This window comes from Microtus ochrogaster, chromosome 1 (genome assembly GCF_000317375.1).
Source record: "Microtus ochrogaster isolate Prairie Vole_2 chromosome 1, MicOch1.0, whole genome shotgun sequence".
Lineage (NCBI taxonomy): Eukaryota > Metazoa > Chordata > Mammalia > Rodentia > Cricetidae > Microtus > Microtus ochrogaster.
This window is the reverse complement of record NC_022009.1, coordinates 68,366,659-68,392,672: the sequence shown is the minus strand read 5'-3', so window position 1 is coordinate 68,392,672 and position 26,014 is coordinate 68,366,659. Positions and strand designations below refer to the sequence as shown.

General features: G+C 37.2%; 1 protein-coding gene across 3 annotated transcripts in view; it reads right to left on the bottom strand.

Annotated features, from left to right (window-relative positions):
* Prkd1 (protein kinase D1) overlaps positions 1–26,014 on the bottom strand; it is a 290,895-nt gene that overhangs the window by 64,915 nt on the left and 199,966 nt on the right. For 2 of the 3 annotated variants that reach the window (XM_026782292.1, XM_026782289.1), the window contains exons 3-5: positions 18,814–18,945; positions 16,170–16,330; positions 7,292–7,315 (exon numbers count right to left, since the gene is read on the bottom strand). In XM_026782292.1, coding sequence (XP_026638093.1) covers positions 7,292–7,315; positions 16,170–16,330; positions 18,814–18,945 — 317 coding nt within the window. The remainder of the gene's footprint in view (positions 1–7,291; positions 7,316–16,169; positions 16,331–18,813; positions 18,946–26,014) is intronic. The other variant, XM_026782294.1, reaches the window with a different exon arrangement.

Genomic DNA, 26,014 nt, shown 5'->3' with positions numbered 1-26,014 from the left:
CCTGCCTCTGCCTCCCGAGTGCTGGGATTACAGGCGTGTGCCACCACCGCCAGGCCCATATCTATAACTTTTATGCGTATTTCTTTTTGAGAAGTGTATATATGTAGCTACTTGACTGTAGGTGTATCATATACATGTGTGTATATATGTATGCATGAAGGTGCCCACACACACCATAAAGGAGTATGAAATCCCTTGAAATCTGAAGTAGAAACTTGAAACTGAGGTTGCATGTGGTTATGAGCAATCATGTGACTGTTGGGAACACAACCTGACTTGTTGCAAGAGCTTAACAATTGTTCCATCTCTGTAGCGGTCCTTTTGGTTGTGTTAGGTAAGAAGGAAGTCCAGGTATATAAATAATAAAATAAGTAAATCTAGATGTTGACAATGTAGAGAGGAAAGTGAAGTGAAAGATGATGAAGATGGGTTGTGCCAGTTACCTCCTCTGGGGAATAAGTCTGGTTCATTTAGAACTTTGAACAAGGTGATGATAGAAAAATCTTGGATAAAATACAAATAAATATGTGAAACCTTGTAACTCCTTGTATTATCATCTCTACCAATTAGGCAAGAAAACTCACCCACAGAAGGTTATGAGTATTTGACTCAACTCACATAGATTTTAAGTGTGACTATGAACTCGTGTAGTTTTATTTCACATACTGATCTTTCTCTCTTTACTTGTTTGTTCCCAAATTCTTTAGTTCTTTGCTAACAGGTCACAGAAATAACCTTATTTCCTTCATATGAGTGAATAAAGAAGGCACAGGATACAATGAAAATAAACAAACGTCTTTCATACCAAAATGCAACTGATGTGGAAACGCCCTGAAGACTTATCTTTGACCTACATCAGGGATTTTCAATTGTGTTGCTAGTGCTCAACAGAAGGAATCCGAGTCATGGATGTTTTCTGGAACACAATAGCTAGTTGATTCGGCAGCGTTTGCATGGAAGAGCCTTTCAGTCAGCGGCCTACTGTCTTATTCAGGTACTGTTTTGATTAAACAGTATGAATAATGATTCTACAAAACCACACCCAACTATGGAATTGGAAACAATTCATCCTTGATTCCATAAGTCTGAAGCTGTACAGACATTCCACAAAACCAGGCAGAATAGCCCAAGTGCCCCCAATGCCCTCAAGTAGGACTTGTTCTAATTACCAAGTGTCCTGGGGCAAAAACACCTGGAGGTCCAAAGAGACACTACTGGATATAGGAAGACTGGGAAAGAAACAATTCCTGTGCCTCTTTATTACCATTATGCACCTGTAACTGTCTCTATCTTTCTAGATACTCCTCCTTTCTCCCCAGTATAGAGGTCTCTTCCTACTTATCTTCAATTCCCTCACCATCTTCTCTAAGGGGTCCCTGAATACTTCCTCATTTTCTACTTTTCTCTGGGTCACACCATTCTGTCTCCTGTTGAGTACTTGCTAAAGCCTGAAGACAACTGTTCTACCTGCCTAGTGTTTTTAAATTGTCAATAGAATAGAAGAAATTTTTAGGGAAGGACCTAGTCTGCCTTACTCTATTCAAATTGTACAGTTCTGGAATCCTGCTTCACTCAAGATTCCCATACAGAAAATGCCCATAGAGAAAGCTTCAATCAAGGGTAAGCTACATTTACAGTGGAGGAGAAAGATCATTCAGAAAGGTGTTTTCCTGAAAGAACTATGTTTGCTGACAACAAATTAAGTCTTATCAGGTTTGGCTCTATCAACAAGTAAAAATATGTCAAGGACAACAAAGCCCTTCCTATCTATAGACTATCCCTGCTGAAGCTCTGACACACAGTTTTATGGTTATTTGGTAGTAACTAACCCCACCTGTACTTAGTGCTAGAAATACATGAGAAAACTCACAGCTCAGTTACTTTGTAAAGAAAGATGAAACAGACATCTTTCCCCAGATACCACCCTTTACATAGAGATTAAGAAAGGTTTCCAGCACAGTCTTTGACTAAGGCAAATATGAAGCCACGAGAAATGAAGTTCACGTAAGAGCACGTGTGCTGTGTAGAAGTTAGGATGTTTGCTGAGTCTCAAGGTTTTTTAATTGTGTTCTGGTTCTATGTCCTTTGAGCTTCATGCCAAAAGTGCCAGATAAATGAGTTTGAATTCTCAGTTGGATGTCCTAAACACATAGTATAAATAAAAGCTGATCAAAACCTCATAACCGTTAAAAGGGTTATTACAGGGCAGGGGGAAAAGCATACCCCCTGCTTAGTGGTGACGGATGCTGTGTTTTACAGCGGAGAATTCACTTCTTGATGTTTGCAGCCATTTATGAAAGCTTTCAAAGTAACGACACGTAGAATGCCCTTGGAAAAATATAAGGAGATCTAGATTTGCTGAGTGCTAAAGTAGTCTTGGAAGTTCCATTTGCTTTCTATTGCCTCACTCGTTTGAGTAAACAGAAGGCGAGGTCTTAAGTGATCCACCCTTTGCAGGAAAAGCATCAGAGCTGTGGAAGTGTTTCCACAAATTGCAGGTCCTGTTCTTTTAAATGTCAGTTACCAATAAATACCCTGTGAGCTGGGACCCTGAAAGGAAACATGATATAAGTAGGTTTTTCCTTGAAAGTTAAACAGGAAAGCAATGCAAACTTAATGTGATGCATTCTAAATCTACAATTGTTTTTTTAGGTGGCAGAGGGGAACATTTCCACTTTGAAAGAAAATGAATGCAGGCCCACAACTTCTGCTACGGAACTTTAAATGTCAGGCTGAATCGACGTATAGAAAGTGATGGGGGTGGAGTGGATGACTATCCAAGGAAAATCAAGGACATCAATTTAGGGGCATTTAGTCTTGTAATTGAGTATTTAACTCTACATGAAGAGTCAGAGGCCTGGACTGAGCTTGTTGTTGATACCAAGAAGGAGCTTAGACTAAAATTTCAAAGACTACTATCTTCCTCTAACAACCAGCCATAGAGACACTCGTGCAGCCTTTCCCAGACCCTAGCCCATGTTAATTAATGCCACACTGCAGTGCTAGTGCACCTGCGTGAGTGTGTGTGTATGTTTCACTTCCACAATGATGTAATAAGACAAGATGAGATTTTTAAAAAGGGGGCTTTTCCTTTCACCTATATGCTTCTCCTCTCCCAAGAACTGAGTTTTGAAAATATAAGAAAGCACTAACTAGCTATCAGTGAAACGGCATGGCCATAGGAAAAAATAGAAATAGACTATGATCCTAATTTGGGCTCTTTATAGAAAGCGACACTTTAGATCATAACTTCTGGATATTGTCTTATTTTATATTTCACAAGTTAACCTGAAAAGGAAACTCTTTTCCTGAGAAAAGAAGGCAAGTGGGTTAACTTAGTCCAAGTGACTTCATATCCAAAAGTTTGTCCAAGAATCATGGAAGGCAGCTAAATACGTTTGAGTAGACAAATATTAAATATAATATATGAATGGCCTTGTTTATGTGTCCACGTGTTGCGAATGTATGGCACACTGTGTGGAGGTCAGAGAACAGCTAGAAGGAGCACATTCCCTCTCCACTAGGTGGGTCTCAGAGGTTGAACTCAGGTTGTGGGCTTGCTGATGAATACCATTACCAGCTGAGCTAACACTCTGCCACTGAAAACACAAATATTTTTAAGTTAGAAAGTCATAGGAGATCCATTTCTAACTTTCCATTCCTTTCTTCCCTCATACTTACGTTCATAGCAAACTTTTCATATTTTCCTGGGTATAGAAATTCCCCATGACACACAGCTCCTACATACAGCACGAGTGTCCTTTTTTTCAGCTAAGAAATCGGTAGCTACAAGGGGCTAGGAAAGAAAAGGTTATCAACTTGGACATGCCTGGCAGGATGAAGGTGGGAGAGAGAAAATGTCTACTGTTGTGTCTTGGGGAGCTTTCCAGAGGCCATAAAACATTGCCTGGGGGATTATTGGGGCCATCAGAGCCTTTGTTCAAGATCTAACTGTTCCTAAAACCTAACAAAGTATGGACAAGCAAAGCATGATGTCCCCTTACAAATGAGTTTCCTGAAATTCTGCCCAACAATGATTGCATTTATAAATAGGCTTCTTAATGTTTCTATCCAGAACATAAATTAATTATGTAGATGTTACACACAGGTTCCATTGAATCATCATGCTACAATATACTGAGCCTTATCACGTTAATTTACTGCAGGGCTCCTTCCCCATGGATACATCACTCTTCATCTAGGCTTTGGTGGTTGGGAAGTAGATAAATAAATTAACTCTGCACACGGCTCTTCACTTAAAGTGCACACTGCCCTGGTTTGTGTTTGGAGAGCTCACTTAGACAGCAATCAAGAGAAACCTTGTGACACCTGGCAGAGTACTACAGGGCAGCCACGGTGCATTTATAAGTGGAAAATGACTTTAATTTAGATGAGTCACCAGGATTCCTGGAACTCCAGAACATAAGAGTACCAAGTACGTGCCTCTAGATAGATACTGGCCATGTTGACAAACTCCCTGGAAATTTCTATGAAACTATCCAGCCAAAACTCTCTTGCCTTTATTATAGGTGAGTCAGAAAGCTTTATGAAAATGACAAGCTTATGGCAAATTGTTATTTAAAAAATAGTTGTGCTCTGTAAGAAGTTAAACCGAATGTAGTTTAAATTTCACAAAAACTAAAGTTTGAGGATATAAAACAGTCAGACAAAAGACAAGCTTTTAGAATGAGCTCTGTATTTTCTACAGTTTCTCTAAGGTAGTCTGAATGTTAAGAAGAAACAAAAAGCTTTGGATTAGGAGAATTCAATTTCGGTGAAAGTAAGTTTTCATAGAGGCTGTCAACCTCAGAACTGTGCTAATAGATGCCCTTCAAAGATATTGGAAACATTTAAAACAACTTTGATTAAACTTTTTAAAAAATAAATCTATTTTTATTTTTATATTCTTTTGTTTCTTGTTTTCTAATTTTTGTCTTTCACACTATATTGTCTACAGAGGTTACCTACTACTTCAATTCTTTGTTTTCAACCTTGGCTTCCCATCCTTTATTGCAAGAAACAATCACTCCACTCTTCTAAATCATTTGACCAGAATGTCTGTTCACATTAATATAATTTCAAAAGGCTCTGGATTCTATAAAACTGAAGAAGAATACGTGTTTTCCATGTTGAAGAAGTAATCATACTGTAGCCTACAACACATATAATTATTTATTAAAAAGAAAATTGAAAAACCAGTGTGAGAGAAAGCACATGCAAAACTCCAGAATAGTCTTTCATTTTAGACTGATAGACAAAGGTAGCTGCTTAAGATAGGAAGACTGTTGGTGGCAACTAGCAAGTCAATAGCAAATGGGAAAGGGACAAACACCAAAAGGAGGAAGGATGGTTAATGTGTGCATGCAGCATGGTTTCTCTTTACCAGTGAAGAAATAACTCTTAGATACACTAGGTTCTTTCTCAAACCATCAAAATAGGAGGAACAAAATTTTAAAAACTGTTCATAAAACCTATTTTTGTAAAGTATGAGAAATAAAAACTATTAACAATATTAATTAGTAGAATTTTAAATGTAAGCCTCTACCATTTTCTTTCAAATAACAAATATATAACACAGTTGATTTCTAGGAATCCAACAAAAATAATTCTTTCAACAAATTCTTACTGAGACCCAACAAATATTTTATGAGCCTAGAAGAAAATATATATGCAGATGCTTTCTCCAACAAGAGTTACCACTAATAGAATGGATGGAAGTTCCACACAGGGCAGATAAATTATCTTACGTGGATACATTGACCAGGACATACTGAAAATAGAAAAGTCATCAAGGGTCTAATTCATCTACACACAATTATTGGCAAAATGCATTTCAGAAAAAAAACTTGTCAAATTCCATGCATCCTTATCTTTGTAGACATTAATGAAGATAAAATTGGTTATGACTTTGAAAAATTGAGTACAAACGAAGTTCTGGAAAAAATAGACTGCAGAAAGTTTATCTTATTTCCTGCAGGAGCTGGTCTTTGAAGAAGGCCTGGTTGCCTTTAATAGTTACAAGTTCCACAAAAGCCAAAATTTCTCTTCGTTCTTCACATCCAGTTCTTGAATGTAAAGAGTGAGTAGTGAATATGTTTCCTACTTCTTCTGATTTTCATGATCTAAGGATGACTCAAAGGAAAACGTATGCTAGAAAACTATATCTAGGGAGATTCAAGGAAACAAATTACAAGAAAATAAAAAAAAAACATTGTTTTATACTGGGCTTTTCTACATAGAGTCCTTTTCAGCAAAGATGGTTTTCCAAACAGGAATTTAGCAACTAGTGAAGCAAATTTCTTAATCTTGTTTCTTATGCACACAAACTCTTTACTTGTTTGTTTCCTATAACCTAGAACGTGTTCTGGTGGGTGGGTTCACACTGGTATCTTCTGCTAGAGTAGCCACAAGTTTATCTGAGCATGGAAACTAATAATGGCACTTGAAACCTATAGATTCTGGAGAGACAACAGGGGTGGATCAACTTCCAATGGCCATGGGGCCAAAGAAAGGGGAAATAAATACTAGCAAGTCAGTTGGCTGGAGAACATGACTGTAGGTTCTGCCATTATTCTTCCATAAAAGTGCTATTAATTATTTAGGACAGATAAAAAAGTCAATTTCAGAGTTTTTAGTTTATACTTTTTTTGGAGGAAATTTGTTCCACATCCATATACAATTTCTGCCTTCATTGAAAGCTTAATATTTCTGCTCCTATGTTACCTGTTAAAAAAAGACTAACAGTTTGTGATAATACACATTGTTAAAGAACATGTTCTATGAAAATATCCAAGTTAAGAACTAGAAAAGGTCAGGTTCATTTTCAGGCACTCCTGGGTCTCAACCCTATGGTCTCAAGCCAAAGCAGGAATTGAGAAACTGTGTCCTCACTTTTCCTTGTTCTACAGTATCTGGAATAAGAACACAGATTTCTGGGGTTCAGAGCTTTCAGTTCACAGAGCACCACAAAACTTGTCTTTTCATTTTCATAGACAAGACACCCATGTTAGGAAATCAAACATTTAGAAGCAAACTTTGACCTGAGAAATCAACGGTTATTATTTTAATGACTAGGTCAATCTCTGTCACTTTGAGGATTATGGGAATTCAAACATTGACAATAAGAAACAACAAACAACAATTGTACCCCACCCAGGGCTCTGCATTCAATGGGCTGAACTCTCATGCAAACTCTAATTTTTAACCATGAATGCCAACTGCAGACTATTACAAGGTGGGGTTGAAGACCAGGTTACAGCATATTCTTAATGCCAGACAGCTTATTACCTACCTCAAAGCCAGGGCTCACAGGAGACTGAAACATGAAGTTGAAAGAGCAAAGAGCAGGCAAAGGAGGAGAATAAAAGGAGAAAAAGACAGAAAAACAAAGTTACTAGCGAAAAGCAGTGCGGATTAGTCAATGGTATTTCACATAGGCACACGTGCCATCAGACAAAACCAAACTGCTACATCAGTCAGCTTTGTGGACACAACAAAGTCCCAACTAGAAAAATACTTTTAAAGTTTAAATGAAACAGGAGCCACTAAGTCACAGATGCAAAACATTTTGAGATTATGAGTAGTTGTTTAAAAAAAAAAACTATGGTCTTAGTGATGAGGGGTGGCTCTTGTACCTTGTTGAAAACAAATTAGAGTCAAAGTGAAGTATTTTTGACCTTTAAGTAAAAGATTAGGTTTTCTTCACAATAATTCTTGATCTTAAAGTGAGATGGAGTAAAAGGTCATTAGAGTAATCAAATGTTGCATAGCTGTTATTTGCCCGCAGGTGAGAGTGAGTTGAAATGTACTTACTATCTGTTTTGGGACGGCAAACAAGGGATGGCCAGAAGTAAGAGGTTTAGGAAGACAAATACAGGGCCCAGAGAAACAGCTTGGTAGGTAAGAGCAATGGCTGCTCCTCCAGAGAATAAGGGTCCTTTTCCAGCATCCACATGGTGGCTCACTACTGTCTGTAAATACAGTTTCAGGGGAGCGAATGCCTATTTCTGGCCTCTCTTGACACTGGGTGTGCAAGTGATGCCCAGATACACATTCAAGCAAAACACCCACACACATGAAACTTTAAAAATTATTTTAAAAAGGAAGGTAAATGTCTCACGACTTATACAAACTCATAGACAGAAATTGGAGTTCAATCTGAAGATCAGAGAAGCAAAGCAGTCAGGCTCTGACTCTTCTGTCGACCTCAGTCGGATATGACGATCCTGCCTCCAGGGATCTCAGAACCAGACTGTGAGAGCTGTCTCCTCCCTTCATATATTCCTCTCTGGAGCTAGGATTAAAGGCTTGCAACACTGCTGCCTTGTTTCTATGGCTAACTAGTGTGGCTACTGGGATTAAAGGTGTGTGTCCCCACCGCCTGATAAGTCTATACGGCTGATCAGTGAGGTTGTTTTACTCCTTGACCTGCAGGCAAGGTTTATTTATCAAAAAACAAATAAAATATCACTATAGGCAAATATATCTATGGTGTATTTTGTGACTCATTTCTTGATTTCCGATCTCACTCTAAATTAAAATATCATTTGAAAGTAAAAAAGTACACTTTAGTTTTAAAAGAAATGTTTCAATGTAAAATATGATGAATATATTCTTTTTCATCTTTCCTTTTTAAAACAAAGGGAAATATGTAGGCAGTTTTTCTATTTGATAACTAGAAATCAAAACAAAAATGAACTCCGGTTGAAACATTAAAAACCGTATAGCTGTACTCTGATGTTTGTGATTTTCTTCCTACTTGTAAAATAAATTTCTGTACATTCAGAAAAATCTTATTACTTGTTTCTGAAAACTCCGTTTCTTGATTTGCAATATGCTGCCATTGACTCAGGGACATTGGGAGCTTTGTACAATTAGAGGGAGGTTTTACCAAAACAACTCGGCAGCCAGTACTATCTGTGCAGTGTGTGCGCTGATGAAAATTACCTGGGAATTCAGAGACAACAGCTTCTCATTGGAACATAGATCCAAATGTGGCTTTTGTGAGAAAAAAATTATGATTTTGTCTATAGGCATTATTATGAGACAGAAAAAAATACCAAGTCTCTCAATTTCCCAAAGAAGACAGTAGCCTAGTCAACTATGTATGTGGCATCTAAACATCACAGTTTTCCTTTAAATATTGGTCCTGCAGACTTCTCAGTCTGGTCTTTCACCAGAATTCATCCTTCAGATTATAGTGTGTAAAGATGAACTAGGCAATCTGCACTAACCAAATAATTTATAATTTCCCAAAGATTACTTTTCTCATAAGATACTCATGGGTTTTATGAGGGTGAGAAGGGAATTCTGTATTGATTTAGTTTGAGAACACTGACTTCATTATTGCAAGATTCAGTTGGCTATTAATTATGCTTAGTAATTATCATAATTTCCACTACATGGATGCACCAAGAGGCACTTAACAATTTTATCTGATCAAGATTGGCTTATTATCATCTTTTTGCATGTGCTTGTGTGTGATGTGTATGCATGTTCATGTGTGCCTGGGCATGTGTGTGTGTGTGTGTGTGTGTGTGCGCGCGCATGCGCATCCGTGTATGAATATGTGTGTGAATGTATATGAATGTACACGAATATGTGTGTGTATTCATACAGAGGCCAGATATTGACTTTGGGGATCTTTTTTGATTATTTTCCACTTTATACTTTGAGGCAGGTTCTCTCACTTGAACTCACATCTTAACTATCCTCTCTTCCTCCTGAGCAATGGGATTACAGGTGGTCAATTATGCCCAACTAGCTTTCATGAGTAGCCTGGGGACCTCGGTTCTAATCCTCACATATGCGCTGTAAGTGCTCTATCCACTGAGCCATCTCTCCAGTCTTGTCTCCAGAAATTCTGTTAAATAATTGTTTATTTAGGAAAACACCAGAAAATGTATAGGCAACACTGTTCTTTTATCTTGCTGGCTTAGCATCATCACACATTTCTATAAATCACCAAGCAAAAGACCCATTATTAATTACGGTACTCATTCTATATGTATTCATTGTGGTGTAACAGCTTTTCTTCTGTCTTGGCTTGGTTTAAAGAAAGATCATATAATTTATAATTTTGTGTCTTTGGCAAAAGCTACTATATTGAATAGATATAGATAGCATATAGCCTTGTCTTGTTCCAGATTTTAGTGGAATTGCTTTGAGTTTCTCTCCATTTAATTTTTACTTTTGCTATAAGCTTGTTGTAAATTGTCTTTATTATGTTATCCTTGTATCCATGTTCTCCCCAAGACTTTTTATCATGAAGTATTGGATTTCATCTAAGGCTTTTAGAACATCTAATGAAATGATGATTTTGTGTGTGTGTGTGTGTGTGTGTGTGTGTGTGTGTGTGTGTGTGTGTGTGTTTTCTTTCAGTTTGTTTTTATGGTGGATTACTTTGACAGATATTCATGTGTTGAACCATTCCTGCATCTCTGGGATGAAGCCGACTTGATCATGGTAGATGATCTTTCCTATGTGTTCTTGGATTCGGTTTGTGAGTATTTTTTCATTAATGTTCATGAGCGAGACTCATCTGTAATTCTCCTTCTTTGTTGAATCTTTGTGTGGTTTGGGTATGAGGGTGACTATGGCCTCATAAAATAAAAACAACAATACTCCTGTTTCTATTTTGTGGAGTAATTTAAAGAATATTGGCATTACCTTTTCTTTGAAAGTCTGGTAGAATTCTGTCTTAAAACTATCTGACACTGGATTTTTTTTTTTTTTTTTGGTTTGAAGACTTTTAAAGACTGCTTCTATTTCCTTAGGGTTTATACATCTGTTTAAATTGTTTATTGATATTGACTTACCTTTGGTAAGTGGGACACTTTTCCTCCTATCGGGTTGCCTTGTCCAGGCTTGATATGAGGGTCTGTGTCTAGTCTTATTGTACCTTGTTAGACCATGTTCACTGAATATCCCTAAGAGTGGATCTGGGGGATAAGGGAGTTGAAAAGACTGAGGGGAGTGGAGGGAGGAGAAACTGAGGTTGAGATGTAATGTATGAGAGAAGAAAATATTTTAAAAAGGCTACTACAAAAAATAATGTCAATCACATAAATAAATGCCATGAATTTCAGCATGCCGTGGCACATTAGTTTTAATTTTTCATCTAAACAATGTATTCCTTGTTGATAATTAATGGAAGTTTTCTAACCATATTTCTAAACCTATCATAATTGAATGAAAGGAATCTCAGAATTTAATCAATAATAATTCTGATATAACATTTGATCCTTTCTTCACATTACCATTGATAAAATCTTCAACAACTTTGCATAGTTATAATAGTATACTTTTAGATCAGTGGCTCCCAACCTGTTTGTAGTGATCCCTTATCACAGGGGTTGCATATCAGACATCCTTCATAGCAAATATTTACAGTATGATTTACTACAGTAGCAAAATTATAGTTAAGAAATAGCAATGAAAATAATTTTATGGTTGGGGCCACCACAACATGAGCAACTGTGTTAGAGTTTCACAGCATCAGGAAGGCTGAGAACCACTGTTTTAGAGCATTTTAAAGTTGCAATTCATAAGAAATAATGAGTATAAAGTTTTAAAAAGTATAAGTCTTGATACACACACACACACACACACACACACACACACACACACCTGGAACTTCTTTCCAGATAAGATACAGAATTCTTCCACCTTCCTTGATAGTTCACTTCTGCTCCCTCCCAGCTGGCTTCCCTCTAAGAGAAAGCATTAATTTCCTGTTCTTCAACATAAACTGGATTTGCCTCAATTACAATTCAAATCTTGGATCTCTAAATATAGACCCTTTATCTATGACTTCCTGTTGAGATAGGAGTCTCATTATGCTCTCTGGAGTGATCACAGAATTTTATCTTTCATGACTGCATTTGGTTTTCTGATCATTCTGATCTGGAACTACAGTCATGAACTGCCATGCCCAGCTTGGTTTCTTTATTTAAATATTGCTTTGTGAAATTCTACTGTGTTGTTGAGCGAATAGTAATTTCTTAATGACAGTGTAAATATAGACATAATCCAAGGAGTCAGTGTCGCCTTTATTCACATGTTTTCAGAGCTGGAAGCTGCACTGGTGGAATATCAAAAATACATTTTCCTAAACAAGACCTACATCATGCCAATGGAGGTGGCATGCCAACATGGATGGGCAGAGCTCATATGTGCTTCTGAGGGAGGGAGAATCAGTTTTTTGTGTGGATGAATCCTCTGATACATGTTCTGTTCTAAGTGAAAGGCATTCTTAATTTGAATGATGCCCATCTTCTTGATTCATTTTCTTTTCCTCAGAGATTTAATTTTTCTGTAGAAATCTTTTCCTATTTCAACTATTTTTATTTATTCATCTTTATTATTTCCTAGAAAATCAGAGTACCTAGGATCATATGGTTTGAAGCAGGTTAAACATATTTTCCAGGCTAGACATGGTGGAGCACACCCATATACAACACTGAGGAAGCAGAGGCAGGAGGACCTCTGTCATTTCTAGGCCAGTTATATCTACCCGGCTAGTTCAGAGATGCTAGGGTAACACAGTACACACAGTGGCAGGCTGTCCCAAATAACAATTTAAAAAAATTCTATTTTCTATATGTATGTCCAATGAACTCCCAAAACATTTACTGAAAGGTCTATCTATCCTACACAGCAGTTCCATTCTGTATATAAATCAATCAGCAATCTGCATGTACAGTTTCTGATTCTATTATAATATTATGCATGTGTGATACCGTATTACCTTAAATGTTTCATATTTAAATACTGTGTAATACAGCATTATATTCAATCAATTTAATGTATGGTAATTCTCCAGTTTTATGTTATATCAGGAATTCTCAATAGTAACACCATTGTCATTTTGAGCCAGATATTGGAAAAACCCTGCATGTTCACCTCTCTATTCCTGGAACTTTAAGTCCTGACTGCCTTGGAAGCTTACAGACACCTTCATATACTGGCTTTCTCCATTTCTGTCTTATTTTATTTAGAATCTACAATTGTTCCTTGTGAAAAAACTGATCTAAGCTCCTTTTTCACACTTAAGGACAAAATAAAGGATTGTGAGATTGTTATCTAAGGTTAAGCCTCATGTAGTTTGTTTTCAACTGACTCTTAACTTCTACAAATAAGGAGATGAGAAAATGTAAAGAAATATATTCTGTATCATTATACATAGCAGACAAGTAAGCATAAGTAGTGTACCCTACTTAAGGATCTTCTCATTTTACTTTGTTTCTAATAACACTGTTAATGGTTTACCAGAAATGTATGTGCATAGTTAGTTGCTCTACCATCAGTTCATTATACTGGGCTATCTTAGAGGATGGGTGCATTAGGGAGAGCATAGTGGATGTGGTTTGTGCCAACACAGATGATACATACAGCTTGCACTACAACATATGCTGTTTTGTCCTTTCTATCTTAGCAGGACTATATAAATCTGAGATTCAATTTATTTGCCTAAATTGGACAAATTAGTAGAACAGCAATGTCTTACTCTGCATGTAAACAATCCTATCATCAAAATAAGCAATGTAACACAGAATATTTTGTTTTCTTTCATTTTAAAAGAAGTTTGCACATGTCATCACAGACTTGCAAAACATATATTCTAGATGCATTAATGAGCAATGGCATCTTTGCACGAGGTGTCACCCTTCTCTGAAACTGGTTGTTCTTTACTGTATACAGCACCAAAAAGGTTTTACTCTTATTACCATTACATCACCTTTTGTTAGCATCCACTATGGCTGAAATGAGATACATCAGCCATGGTCTAAGTACGCCTGGTTAGAACAAACAGAGTTGGCTCCCGCCTGCACTAGCCAAGATAAAACAAAGACAACAGAGACAGGCATGTGCCACCAAAATTAGACAAACATTTCCTAATTTCTAAGAAACTAGATAAAAGACACTCAGACATTCCTTGAGTTCTCTGGATTCCAAGAGAACCTAAGAGCCAACATGTGGAGTATGTCACAAACATTGTTTCTAAGGAGATTTCTATTTAAAGTTTACCTGAAGAAAGTTTAGATAAGGTTATGGAAGCTTATGTTCCCAATATCTTTCAGTGTCTTGTGGCCCTGAGTTTTTCTTTGTTAATTAATACTTATTTTTTTTTATTTTTGAGGCCATGATGGCTTCAGAAATCACTGTCATTGTCTGTGATCACAATTTCATGAGCGCTTTAAGGAAATGTTATAGGCTACTTAGAAAAAATGAGTTTTAGAGCATTCTACTACAGGAAATTTCCATTCATTAGTGAAACACTAATGAATTTTGACATTTATATAAAATATATCCTGTAATAAAATAATTCAAATAATTGAATAATTATTCCAGTTGCTTAAATATACCAATTAATAATTTTGTTCGAAAACAAAATATATATAAAAGATAATAGTTATATAACCTAGATTATGGTTATATAAAAACTACATATTTTACTTATGTATAGATTAGTTTGATATATAAATTAATTGTATCTATAAAATCCAAAAGTTACATGAAATGAACCAAAATATGTGTGTAGGTGTATATTTGTATGTGTCTATGTGTGTATGTATATATATATATATGTGTGGGTGTACATTTGTATGTGGGATATATACATATATACACACGCATCATATCCATATTATAATATATATTAAACACATAAAACCAAGTATGTATAGGTACATACTGTGATTAATGCATGGTCAGAATAAGTATCATCTAATTAAAACTAACCAGATTCTAATCTACGGTAATGGTAAATACTTTAAGCTTTGGATTTCTGATATAAAAATAATTCTTAAAAAGCCTTTTGTGATTAATTTGAATGTGACATAATTTATTTATAATTTTACTTTTATATAATTTCAATGTCCTTATTTCAAACATTATGCCTTGCAATTACTACAGTTACCCCTAATACAAATGCTGTAACCTATAAAATAAACATTTTCAAAATTTTGATTGCAACCAGGGAACTCCAAAGCAAAGTCCGCAATGGCAATTATTTTAAGATAATTTTTTGAGTAATAGTATGTATTTTACAACATACTATTGTAAAATGATTTACTCTGATTAACACACACTCATGGGATTATACAAATGACAAACATACCTTCTAAACGGTACAAAGACATCATACTCATTTAATTACTACAAAGGTATAGTATCAATCTTCCTCCAATAGTTTCAGTTAAAGAAGAATGAAAAACAGAAGGTAACACCACCAAAACAGCAATGTGGGCACAGGCTACAGCAGTTTCCTATTGGTAAAGATGAGTGACCCATCTGACATGTGGCTTATTCTACAACAAAAATTAAGTCATTTAAAGACACAATCAAATACTCTTTGTACAATGACAATTTGTAATAGATAACTCCATGCTTCCACTTAAATTCTAGGTGGACTTACTCGACCTAAATATCTTAGTAATTCTTACATCTTTGTTTTTCATCACTTTCTGTAATAACGATGCTATAATGCATCAGTGTCCTAGTGAGACAAAGTAGACAAGGAAAAGCTGCAGCCTGAAGCCATTAGTTATTTCAGAACTCCATTCCTGTTTTTAAGAAGCTCACACAATCATCACACCATTCTTCAATTAATGTGTGAAAGAAGAACGTGGATTTCCTTAACAAATGCTTTTACCGTGGCCATCAGCGGTTTCACAGGTACTAGAAATATTCTAGGTAAGTGCTGTTCTTCTCATACTTGTAGGGTACTCATCATTGTATGTGGTAGTGTGCAATGATAAACTATGACTATCAGTAATGCCGAACAGTAAGACTTTGGCATTTTCATAAAGGCAAATTTCAGATTCTAGTTCGGAAGAAATATTCAGGATGCCACAAGTCCTTGGAAATCTGCAGAGGAGACCATCTTTTGCAGCATCAGCAAACTAGTTCACACTGCTCAGGGCTTATGACCATATGAAGCCTCCCATATTTTTTCATTTTCACCAGGCTTGGGGAAGAAAGCAACCTCAAAGCTGTTGAATCTTTAATGATGCATTGACCAATCTACAACAGAGACCCCGTGGAAACATATGCATTTACATGGGGGCTGTGTCTCCCTCCCAGCATGTTCTCCTGACCTGACACTGATAACGTAATGTCCCCCAGATTTCTCGAGCAAGTGGGAATGGACAGACAGGAGACCATACCAGTAGAGGCTCCTCAGGAGCACTGGTGGAGAACTCAGCAGATGATGTGCGGACGGTGCTGAGCCCAGTGAGGGAAACATTCGAGAGCCTTCTCCTTCTCACACCGCTGCAATTGTTAGGGATTTTAAATGCACATCTCTTATGGTAATTCAGACCACATCCTGAAAAACAAACATAAAAATAGCTTTCATCTAGCCAGAAACTAAGTCTATTCCATCATTACTTATAAATTAAGAATTAAGAAAACATAGCACGACATCAATTTGTCTTGATGTTACTTGGAAAAACAAATTTTCTTTACTGTTTTCTCTGATTCTTTATTCTCCTTATTTGAACATGAGCTTTAGATTCCTATTTTGTTGTAAATGCCCAAAACTCCCCTGGTTGTTGTTTTTAAATTTTTATTTATGTATTTTTTGATGCTCTGACTAAAATGAATTTGGATTTAGAAAAATCTACAGATATATTTATTAAAATATTATATCATTTTACTGTTACAATTTTAAATGTGTGTGGGCACAGAGAGGGAAAATTAATCATAGTGCATAACAAGTTTGGGTGACACTGATCTTTAAGCTTGTCTCTGTAACTTACTTGTACACATGACCCTGAACAAATTATTCTATCTCAATTTCCCAGTCTCTAAGGTGGGGATAAAAATAACCACTCCAAACAACTAAGATGATTCATAAAGTCCATCATTTGTTGGTTTCCAGGTAGCAGGTAGACTTTGGGAAGTCTTATTTTCTCCCAATATTTATACTCTGTTGAGTCCCTACATAACTGGCACTGGCTAATTAGAATTCCCCTGTCCATCACAAAATAGGTTGGACAACTTTTCATAAAACATACATTACAACTCAACCACCCAGACAGATAGAGCTTGATGTAGCTGTTGTCCAAGAAGTCTTGGGTATGTTTCCACCCTAGAGCAAAAGGATGTGTTTTACTTGATTCTGGTTTTGTGGGTATGTAGTATGCAAGAGTTATGGGGTCATGGAAGTTCCTAACAAGATTTCAAAGGAAGGCCTGGGAGTCTAAGTAGTACAGCAGTTAAAAGTCCGTGGTGGCCCGAAAGAAAAATTCATGGCCATATGAGAGCGATGACAAACATATAGTGGAGTCCTAAGGAATTTGGAGATACCATGAAAATGGGGTGTCTGCTGAGGAAAGGCAGTTATCATGCAGGACTTGCCTAAGAGAGGTCATCTGCACTACAATCAGCAAAGCCAACAGAGCAGGGCGGTCTAAGACAGCTAAGATCATGCCAATGCCACTGTGTGGTGTAGATGCTGGGCATGGAGCTACAAGATTTGATATTTGCCCTTCTGGGTTTGGGTCTTGTTTGGTGTGATGATCCTTCTTTGGTGTTTTACAATATTTTTTTGAATATGAATGCTTACTCTGTTTCATTAGAGGTTGGGAGTATGCCATATGTCTATAATGCCAATCTCTCAGCTCTCATGAGGCGGGTGGCATTGCTTAGCTATGTATTCTAGGCCATAAAGTTCTGCTATATTATACACCAAGAAAGAATGGATCCAAGGGACCATGGACTTAAACCCCTAACACTATGAACCGGAGAACATCTTTCTCCTTTAAGTGAAGCTCTCTCAAGTGTTTTATGGGAGTGAAAGAAATATAGCCAAAACAATACACGTTAGGCATGGTTTCTTCTAAATTGCTGTCTTTCATATTTCACTCCACTGGTAAGAAATAAACAACTTAAGATTATCTATGGGTTGTATTCCAAAAGGGTGATCATTGTGGCCACACATCAAAGCAATCCATTTACATGGGTAGGGAACACAAGGGAGGGCTGCATGAGGCCTTGGGAATAGGTGGAAGTCTTATTGCACACTGAATTGTCCAGTTCAGGGAGTTTCCTGTTGGGAGCAGTGAGACCCCAGATCCTGAATTTCTTGTAATCCCCTGATCTGAGTGCTTACAGCTGCTCTGAGCTCGAGACCTTCAGGAGTTCCTGATGGCAGGAGAGTGGTTTCTGTTGGTTTTGTCTGGGGCATGGCTATCTCTATATAATCTGCCCCTGAACACAAGAAAGGGGGCATTCTTGGGGAATTCAAGGATGACCCGTGTGGCTGTCTCTCTGTCTGTGTGTGTCTGTGTATTTTAACCTCCAGCCCTCTTGCCCGAAGCTCGCGAACTGGGTGCCAGAGCAGAGGACAGACACGGGGGCCGATGCGCGGCAGTTTCCTCCAGGGGAATGCTCATCCTGTAGTCTGCTGTGAAAGCAGGCATGGAAGTTCCACTTTACTCAATCAGCATTGGAGTGATATTGGGGGGTTTGAGCAACCATCTCGATCACCGCTGCTTTTAAAGCTTATTATGCCAATTTCTCCCTTAAGTCAGATGGAAATCTGAGTTTTAATTTCTGGTTAAAATGTCCCATGATTTCCAGTGGGGAATATCTCCACATAAGGCGTGAAGCGAGAAAGCAGCTTGCAGATAACATAAAGAATATCAAGGACAAAAAACTTGAAAGCTGAATAATTTGTCCCATAAACAGTGGCACACACACTAAGGTGACTGGAGGAGACTTCTGAGAGAGAACAGGGCCATGCGAGGCTCACAGAAGCAGCAGGTTCTGCTCACATTAAGTCCAGTGGGACGCAAAGCAACTCACCTTCACATTTAAGGCCTTGGCGCACCAGTCCCCACAGCATCTCTCCACAATGATCGCAGAAAGCGGGGGCTCTGTAGGAATGAACGAAGAGAGCATGCGGCCGGATCTGGAAGTCTTCAAAGGTGGCCGAAGCTGCAGAAACAGTACGTTGCCAAAGAAAATTGAGTGAATATACTGATCTACACACAAGCACGTCAGGTAATAGGTGGGTGAGCAGGGAGGCAGTTCTGGAAACAAGTTTTGGAAAAACCAGCTAAGTGTAGCGGTGCATGTCTGTGATCAGGACTTGGAGATGAGAGCAAGAGGATATAATTATGTCCAGCCTTGAGTACAGAGTCTGTTCCAGTGAGTTCAGGCTACATGACACGTCATATTAACACCCTACGAATTATACATAAAATGGATGCAACATGTCTTGTACTTACAGTCATTGGACTTTATTCTGAATCACAATGTTATGCTTGGTGGCACAGCATCCATTTTCTTCTCCTTTCCTTCCCGGTAATGTTTGACATAATTTTAATAGCAATAAAACCTTAGGAGAATGGGTGTTGATGTGATTACTTCATGTATACCTGATATTAGTTGAAAATATTTTGCTTTTCACCCATAGTCAGAAGCTGTTGACTATTGGTGTCTACTGGAAGAGGAAGAATCAATTTCATCTAAGAGTGTGGTTCCTGGCAGATTTACCCTGATCCAGAAGATGACTAATACCCATGAATTTATGAGGCACACAAATTAAACTTAGGCAGTTATGAAAACTGAGTTTTCAGATGAAGAACAGCAGAAAGAGGTACATTGAAACAGAATGGTGGAACCAGAGGAGGTACATCTGGCCATCCTCCTGGCGGAGGGAGAGAAATGTATTAACAGATGAAAAATAAAACCAAATATTAAAATCATGACCTCTAAATAACCCTGAAGCTTCTTCGCCAACCTACCAAGTCAAAGGATTAATGCACAGGGACCAGCCGTGGTCCATTCAGAAAAAGGCACCAATAAACCTCATTCTTGATGGAGGGCAATTTTGTTATTTCTAATTATTGACTATTCAAAATGCTTATAAAGACAAATGGTACACATTATTTCCATTATACTTTTCTGTGTACTTTTTTATAACATGAAAGAGTCCCATATTTATGTTGTTGTTCAAATCAAGAAGTATAAAGCAAAAATGTGGGCAGAGGTGCATCCCTTGGGATTCTCTGCAGAAGTGAGCTCAGGCTCACTGTTCATTCTGAAGGCAGAGAGTGCTCTCCTGGCAGTCAGAAGAGCTGTAGGAACCACTGACATAACCTACAAGACATCACATATAACCACATGAACCTCAGTCTCTCCCTCCTAAAAGGAGACGCCCTGCATGACGATGTTCGTTATTCCTTTAAGACCTCATCCCCCATTAAAACCAGGAGATATTCCTAAACTCTTGATTGCTCAGGTTTTAGTCCCAGTGAATTTTGGAGAAAATATGCTGGAAAGATACGATGTAGACTTACAGTATTATTGACAATACTTTCACTAAATCAATCAGTAAAAACGTGTGGTTATGATTTGTGTACCAATCTTATACACTGGAGATTGAATTAAAATGTATCAAATTTGGAGAATGCTAAAACTTCCTTAGAATTGTTCTCTTATACTCATGAGCATTTTTTTCAAAATCATTAAAGAAAACACTTGAATACATTGTGCCAATCGTTCACTCTTAGTTCCTTTTACTCTCAAATTCACCCTCCCCAGGACCAAACAACAATGACAATACTATGACAGTAATTAGTTGAATAATTATTGTAGTTTTCAAAATAAGAAACACTAGAATTTGACAATACAAATAGCAAGCTGCGTTGAGACATTTTAGGAATTAATCAGAAAGCATATAAATAATTAAACTAAAGATTTTCAATGACACCCCCCCTCTAATTTATGTCAGGTAATATTTTTTTTTTTGGTTTTTGAAGGGGATTAACATTCATAAGCAGTTAGCACCCTTGACTTATGTTTAAATGCCACATTACTAAAGTTCAATTTTAATATTCTCCTGTTAATTTTAGAATAATTAAATACATTTTTAAAATAAAACTACTAAGCGTGGTGAGGTTTTGCATCCATTTGAAATCAAAGCACAACATCCATTCATTATGAATTTACCTGTTCTGCACCCTGGGGGAAATCAGCATCAGCTGAGTATATGCATGCCGGCTTGCCTAATCACAAAATCGCACTTCAGAGATAATCACTCAGCACAGGCAAACAAAGTGAAGGCTGCAATTCCATTTTCATTTAAGTTTTGGAATCAAAATGGACAGATAAGAATAGGAATATTAACATGTCTAGAGATTCCAGGAAGGGAACAATGAGCCTGTCATAATCAATCAGCCGACCTAAATTAAAACGATATGACAGGGAAACAAACTGAAGACAATGGGCCCTCATACTGGTATTTGTGTCTCTTTGATTTGCTCTATTCACAGCCTATTGTTACACTCCAGCGTGCAAGAGAGGAGAAAATGACATGCTTTCCTTAGTCACTGAGTGTTTGAAACAGGTAATTGAGCCAAAAATCTTAATATAATCAGCGGTTCTTTACAGGTTCATCATAAATTGTTGGACAAAATGGACTAAACTGGTTAGCATCACAGAAGAAATGAGGCTTCTGAAGCAAAATAAATCATCTCTGGAGGTCAAAACTATTTGCATAATAAAGTAAAACAATGTCAGATCTTCCAAGATTTTCAGTTAATTTTTTTTAATGACTATTTTGGCAGTTTGGAAGCAGCATTAACTCTTTGCAGCTGTGACAGGTTGGGACTGATATACTAGGCAGATGTGATTAATATGCTTTAAACACCATTTCATTTGATTCTAAGAGGTGGATGATATTACTCCACTATACAGATGAGAAAACTGGACAGAAATGAAGGTGTCACACCTGGTAGCGTTGCATCTGGACTCAGCCAGTCTTGACACCAGAATTGTACAGATTCTCTCAGCTGTCCCAGCTTACCATTTCTTTGAGAATGGAGTATATAAATTTATGTTTTGTCGTTGAGAATGTTTTTAAAAAACAGTGCCATTACATGTGGGGGTATGGGGTAGTCTAAGCCACATGGAGAGAGAGCAGTCACTCTATGTTCAAGGTAGGCTGATCCACTCAAAGCAGGCAAGCTAGCCCAGGCTACACAGAAGATGCCGTTTCCAAACACCAAAAGAAAACCTGGACATTGCAGCCCAAGGTGACATGTACTCTTCTATAAGAATGCATTCTTATTTCAGAGACACAAAAATGTTGCAGAAATTAAAAAAAAAAATTCTATGAACTAAAGAGTGTGTTTCAGTTCATTTTCAGTCTTTTAAAATACACCATGCGCAAAGTTCCTGATTTCAAATCCATCTCATCTAATTAGTTTGGACTTACAAGCAACAGTTGTTTTTAGAAACAACAGTAATTCATAGTTTAAAAATGAGCTATAGTTTGTACTACATGGTTACTGATGTCATTCCATGAACCCTTGGTCTTAACTCAAAGAAAAATGCTTTGAAGGTTTTCCTAACTCTGAACATAGCCTTTTTCCTTAGTATTTAGACTATTAAGAACTTTTGAATTCCAGTACCACATACTCATTCACACTGTCACTGTCTCAGACTCCCAGATCTCAAAACTGATCATAACAGACATGCAATAATCATCTTCTCCTTGAGAACTTTCTCGGCGGAATGACTCCACTCTACATGCTCTAACATCTGTAAGAAATCGAGTCACCAGAAAGCTTTTGTCTGGAGCCTCCACTATTCCTTTGTGATCACTACTCACTGTTCAGTTTTAACTGAACAAGCCTTAAAAGTAGCCTTTGCATGCCTTTCTTAAGTCAACCCACACAGATCATAACAGTCTGGAGTGTAGAGTTAATTTTTATCATGTTTTAGTGATCTATCCAAAGCCTACTGAGTAGAAAACCGACGGAAGTAGGGTATCTGTCAATGTGAGATAGACGTTAAGTTGAAAATCCCAGTCCCATCCATAATCAGAAAGTGTATCAATGGCAGTAGAGAAAGTAGCTATGAGTGCTTTGGTCTCTCTCTGAAGGCTTCATTGAGCAGGAGCACCTGCCCCAACTCTGAAGAATGAGTAGATGAGAATGAAGAGACTACATAAGAAAAGGAAGAGTAATTTATAGTCCAACTTTATTTAATTACAGACATTTATAAGATTATCTTTTTTGTATAATTACTGTGGCTTCTTCACACTTGTCTGCTACACTGTGAGGATGGCAAGCTAATGATGTGATTCCCAACTGCCCAAAAGGCACCTCGATAATGACAACAGACAGTTGATGCCAACATCCAAAGAACTGAGGCCCAGTTATCTCAGTGGTGGTAATATGACACCTGGGCCTGTCTACACTCTATCCTCTCCCACCAATCTACACAAATCTGTACTCAGAGACTCGTTAAACTTCCTTCTTCTCCATGCCTCTTCTGTAAAAATTCTTCCATCATTCCCCATTGTGAAAATCAACTCCACCCGTCCTATTTTATTAAACATGGACACAGTAAGGCTTGGGAAGGGACTATAGCCCTGCAACAGTAATATCAGTTAGTGAGCTACTATTCAGCACCTACAATAATACCTTCACACAGTCAAGAAAATGAAAAAAGGAAGTCTGTAGACTTAACATCTGATATGGAAAGCATGAGTGAGGTATAATGACAAGAACCTAGGAGCCATGAATATATCATACCAGAAATCATAGCAACCATGACAACAACAGAACATTTAGTTAAAGCTACTGGTTAGGCAGCTGTAAAAGTTCTGGAAATTTTAAGTATATGACTCAATAAGAAACAATGGAAAGCAAAGCAATGTATATTACATATGTTTATTAAATGATATTGTTGATTGAGGTTCTCTGTCCTGCCTGGTTCCCACAATTGTTAAGTCCCAATGAAATCACACAGAGGTCTACATTAGTTATAAAATGATTGGCCCACTAGCTCAGGCTTCTTATTAACTCTTATAACTTATATTAGCCGATTATCCTTATTTGTGCTAGCCACATGGCTCAGTACCTTTTTCAGTGAGGCAGTCACATCTTGCTTCTTCTCTGGTTGGGAGAGGATTGCAGAGAAATGGGCTTCCTCCTTCCCAGAATTCTCTTGTTCTCATTGATCCACCTCTACTTCCTATCTGATTGTCCCGCTTATACTTCCTGCCTGGCTACTGGCCAATTAGCATTTATTTAAAATATAATTGACAGAATACAGACCATTTTCCCACACCATGATATTTTGAATAACAAACACCCTAATAAAAATACACATACACATGCAGTTATACCTGGAATAGAATATTGCAAGCCAGATAAGCAATACAAAAACAATCTATCCTAATAAAGGGTAAACTCGTATAAACATAAAATGGAATATATCAGAGACAGAGATGGCCATGCAAGAGCAGGCTGAGGCAGGAAGGCTATGCTAAGTTGCAAAAAAAGGTCTGCAGGCAGCAACACAAGAGAGACATAAAAACCTGGCTCACAATAGTCATGTTCATCTTTAAAATACAAAATAAGACAGACAATCGAATTGAAATTCTGCTTCAGTCTTTTCTATAAAGGACAATCTTTAAGAAAACAGAGGAAGGAAACCCATGTTCAAGAAGAAAATCAATTTTATGAGGCATAAGTATATTATCAGAGACTCAAAGTCTTTAAATACTAATTTTTAATAGACCCAAATAAATAGTATTTCAGGAGACAGAAACTTCCTTTTTAGGGAGTCATCTATATAAATTATCTTACTTCCACTTTTTAATTTTATGTATATGGGAGTTTTGCCTGCATCAATGTCTGTGCATCATGTGCATGCCTGGTGTCAACAAAAGCCAGAAGGTGGGAGGTGAATCCCCTGGGAGTGGAGTTACAGATGGTTGTGAGCCACCATATGGACGCTTGAAATTGAACCATGGTACTCTGGCAGGGCAGCCAGCATTTGTAACATATATCCATGTCTCCAGCATTTATATCAGTAATTAAAAAATTATTTATTTTTGAAAATACATAATATTTATACCATTCCCCCTTCCTTTTCACTCTCCAAAGCCTCACATACACCTCTCCTTGTTTTTTTCCATATTCATGTCCTCTTTTTTTCATGAATTCATGGTTGACCATTTGGAATAACATAACTAATTAGAATGCTCTTTCCTGGAAAGCTATTCTTCCCACTCCTAACACTCCCTAGTAGCCTGAGTTCTTTTTCCTGTAGGGGTGCAACATCCTCAGCTTTTAGTGAAGTCTTGTTCTATCTAGTGAAATTTTTCCAAAGTCTTCCTTGATAAGAATAAAAATATTTTAATAGATATTCAAAAGTTTTACAGGAGAGGAAGGAAAATATTTAGCCCTACTTAAAATAAAATATTCATCATAGTGATATTTTTAAATGATGGTTTATAAGAAAAAGAACTCAATAGGAAGACATAATTAATAATTAGAGATGTAGTGTACATAGGAGTTTAAAATATGCTAAAAATACAACAGTTCAACACAGATGGACCATCCTATAAACCATTTAAATTAGCAATCATGGGAGAAAAACACTTAGAATAGTCTAAGCCTTTTATCATAGCTTCTGGGAGAGCAGAGGCACATTCCAAGTCCTGTGAGCACTGGCTGGCTCAGTAGGCACTGGAGGTTAGTTCCAAATTCAGGATAATATAGATGGTGCTGACAGACTCTGTGAGACACTAAACAAAACAAGAACTAGTAAATGTTGAGGAAATTCATAGGGAGGAACGGGGTCAGAGCTGGTTTGAAAAAAATGGGATAGGACAGAGAGCCAAAATACACAGTACATACACGAAAGAACAAAAACAAAAAAGTAAAAATTAAATTAATCTTATCTTAGAGAGTCTTTACTCAGTATTATCACAATAAATTTATTCACAATAGTTATAAGTCACAGGTCACAGAAAGCTAATTATGTTTACTGATTTCAGGAATACAGGATATAATTACAGCTTGCAGGAAAACAGTTTTATACATTGTTAGATACCAGACTTGATGTTCAGATGATAAGGCATATATTCTATTAGGAAAACTAAGAACTCTTCTACCTTAGAAAGCAAAAAGGTCTTTGCCTCTGCCCCACATCCTTTTTCTTGAACAAGAAGGCAGCAGGACATAAGAAATGTTTGATGGTG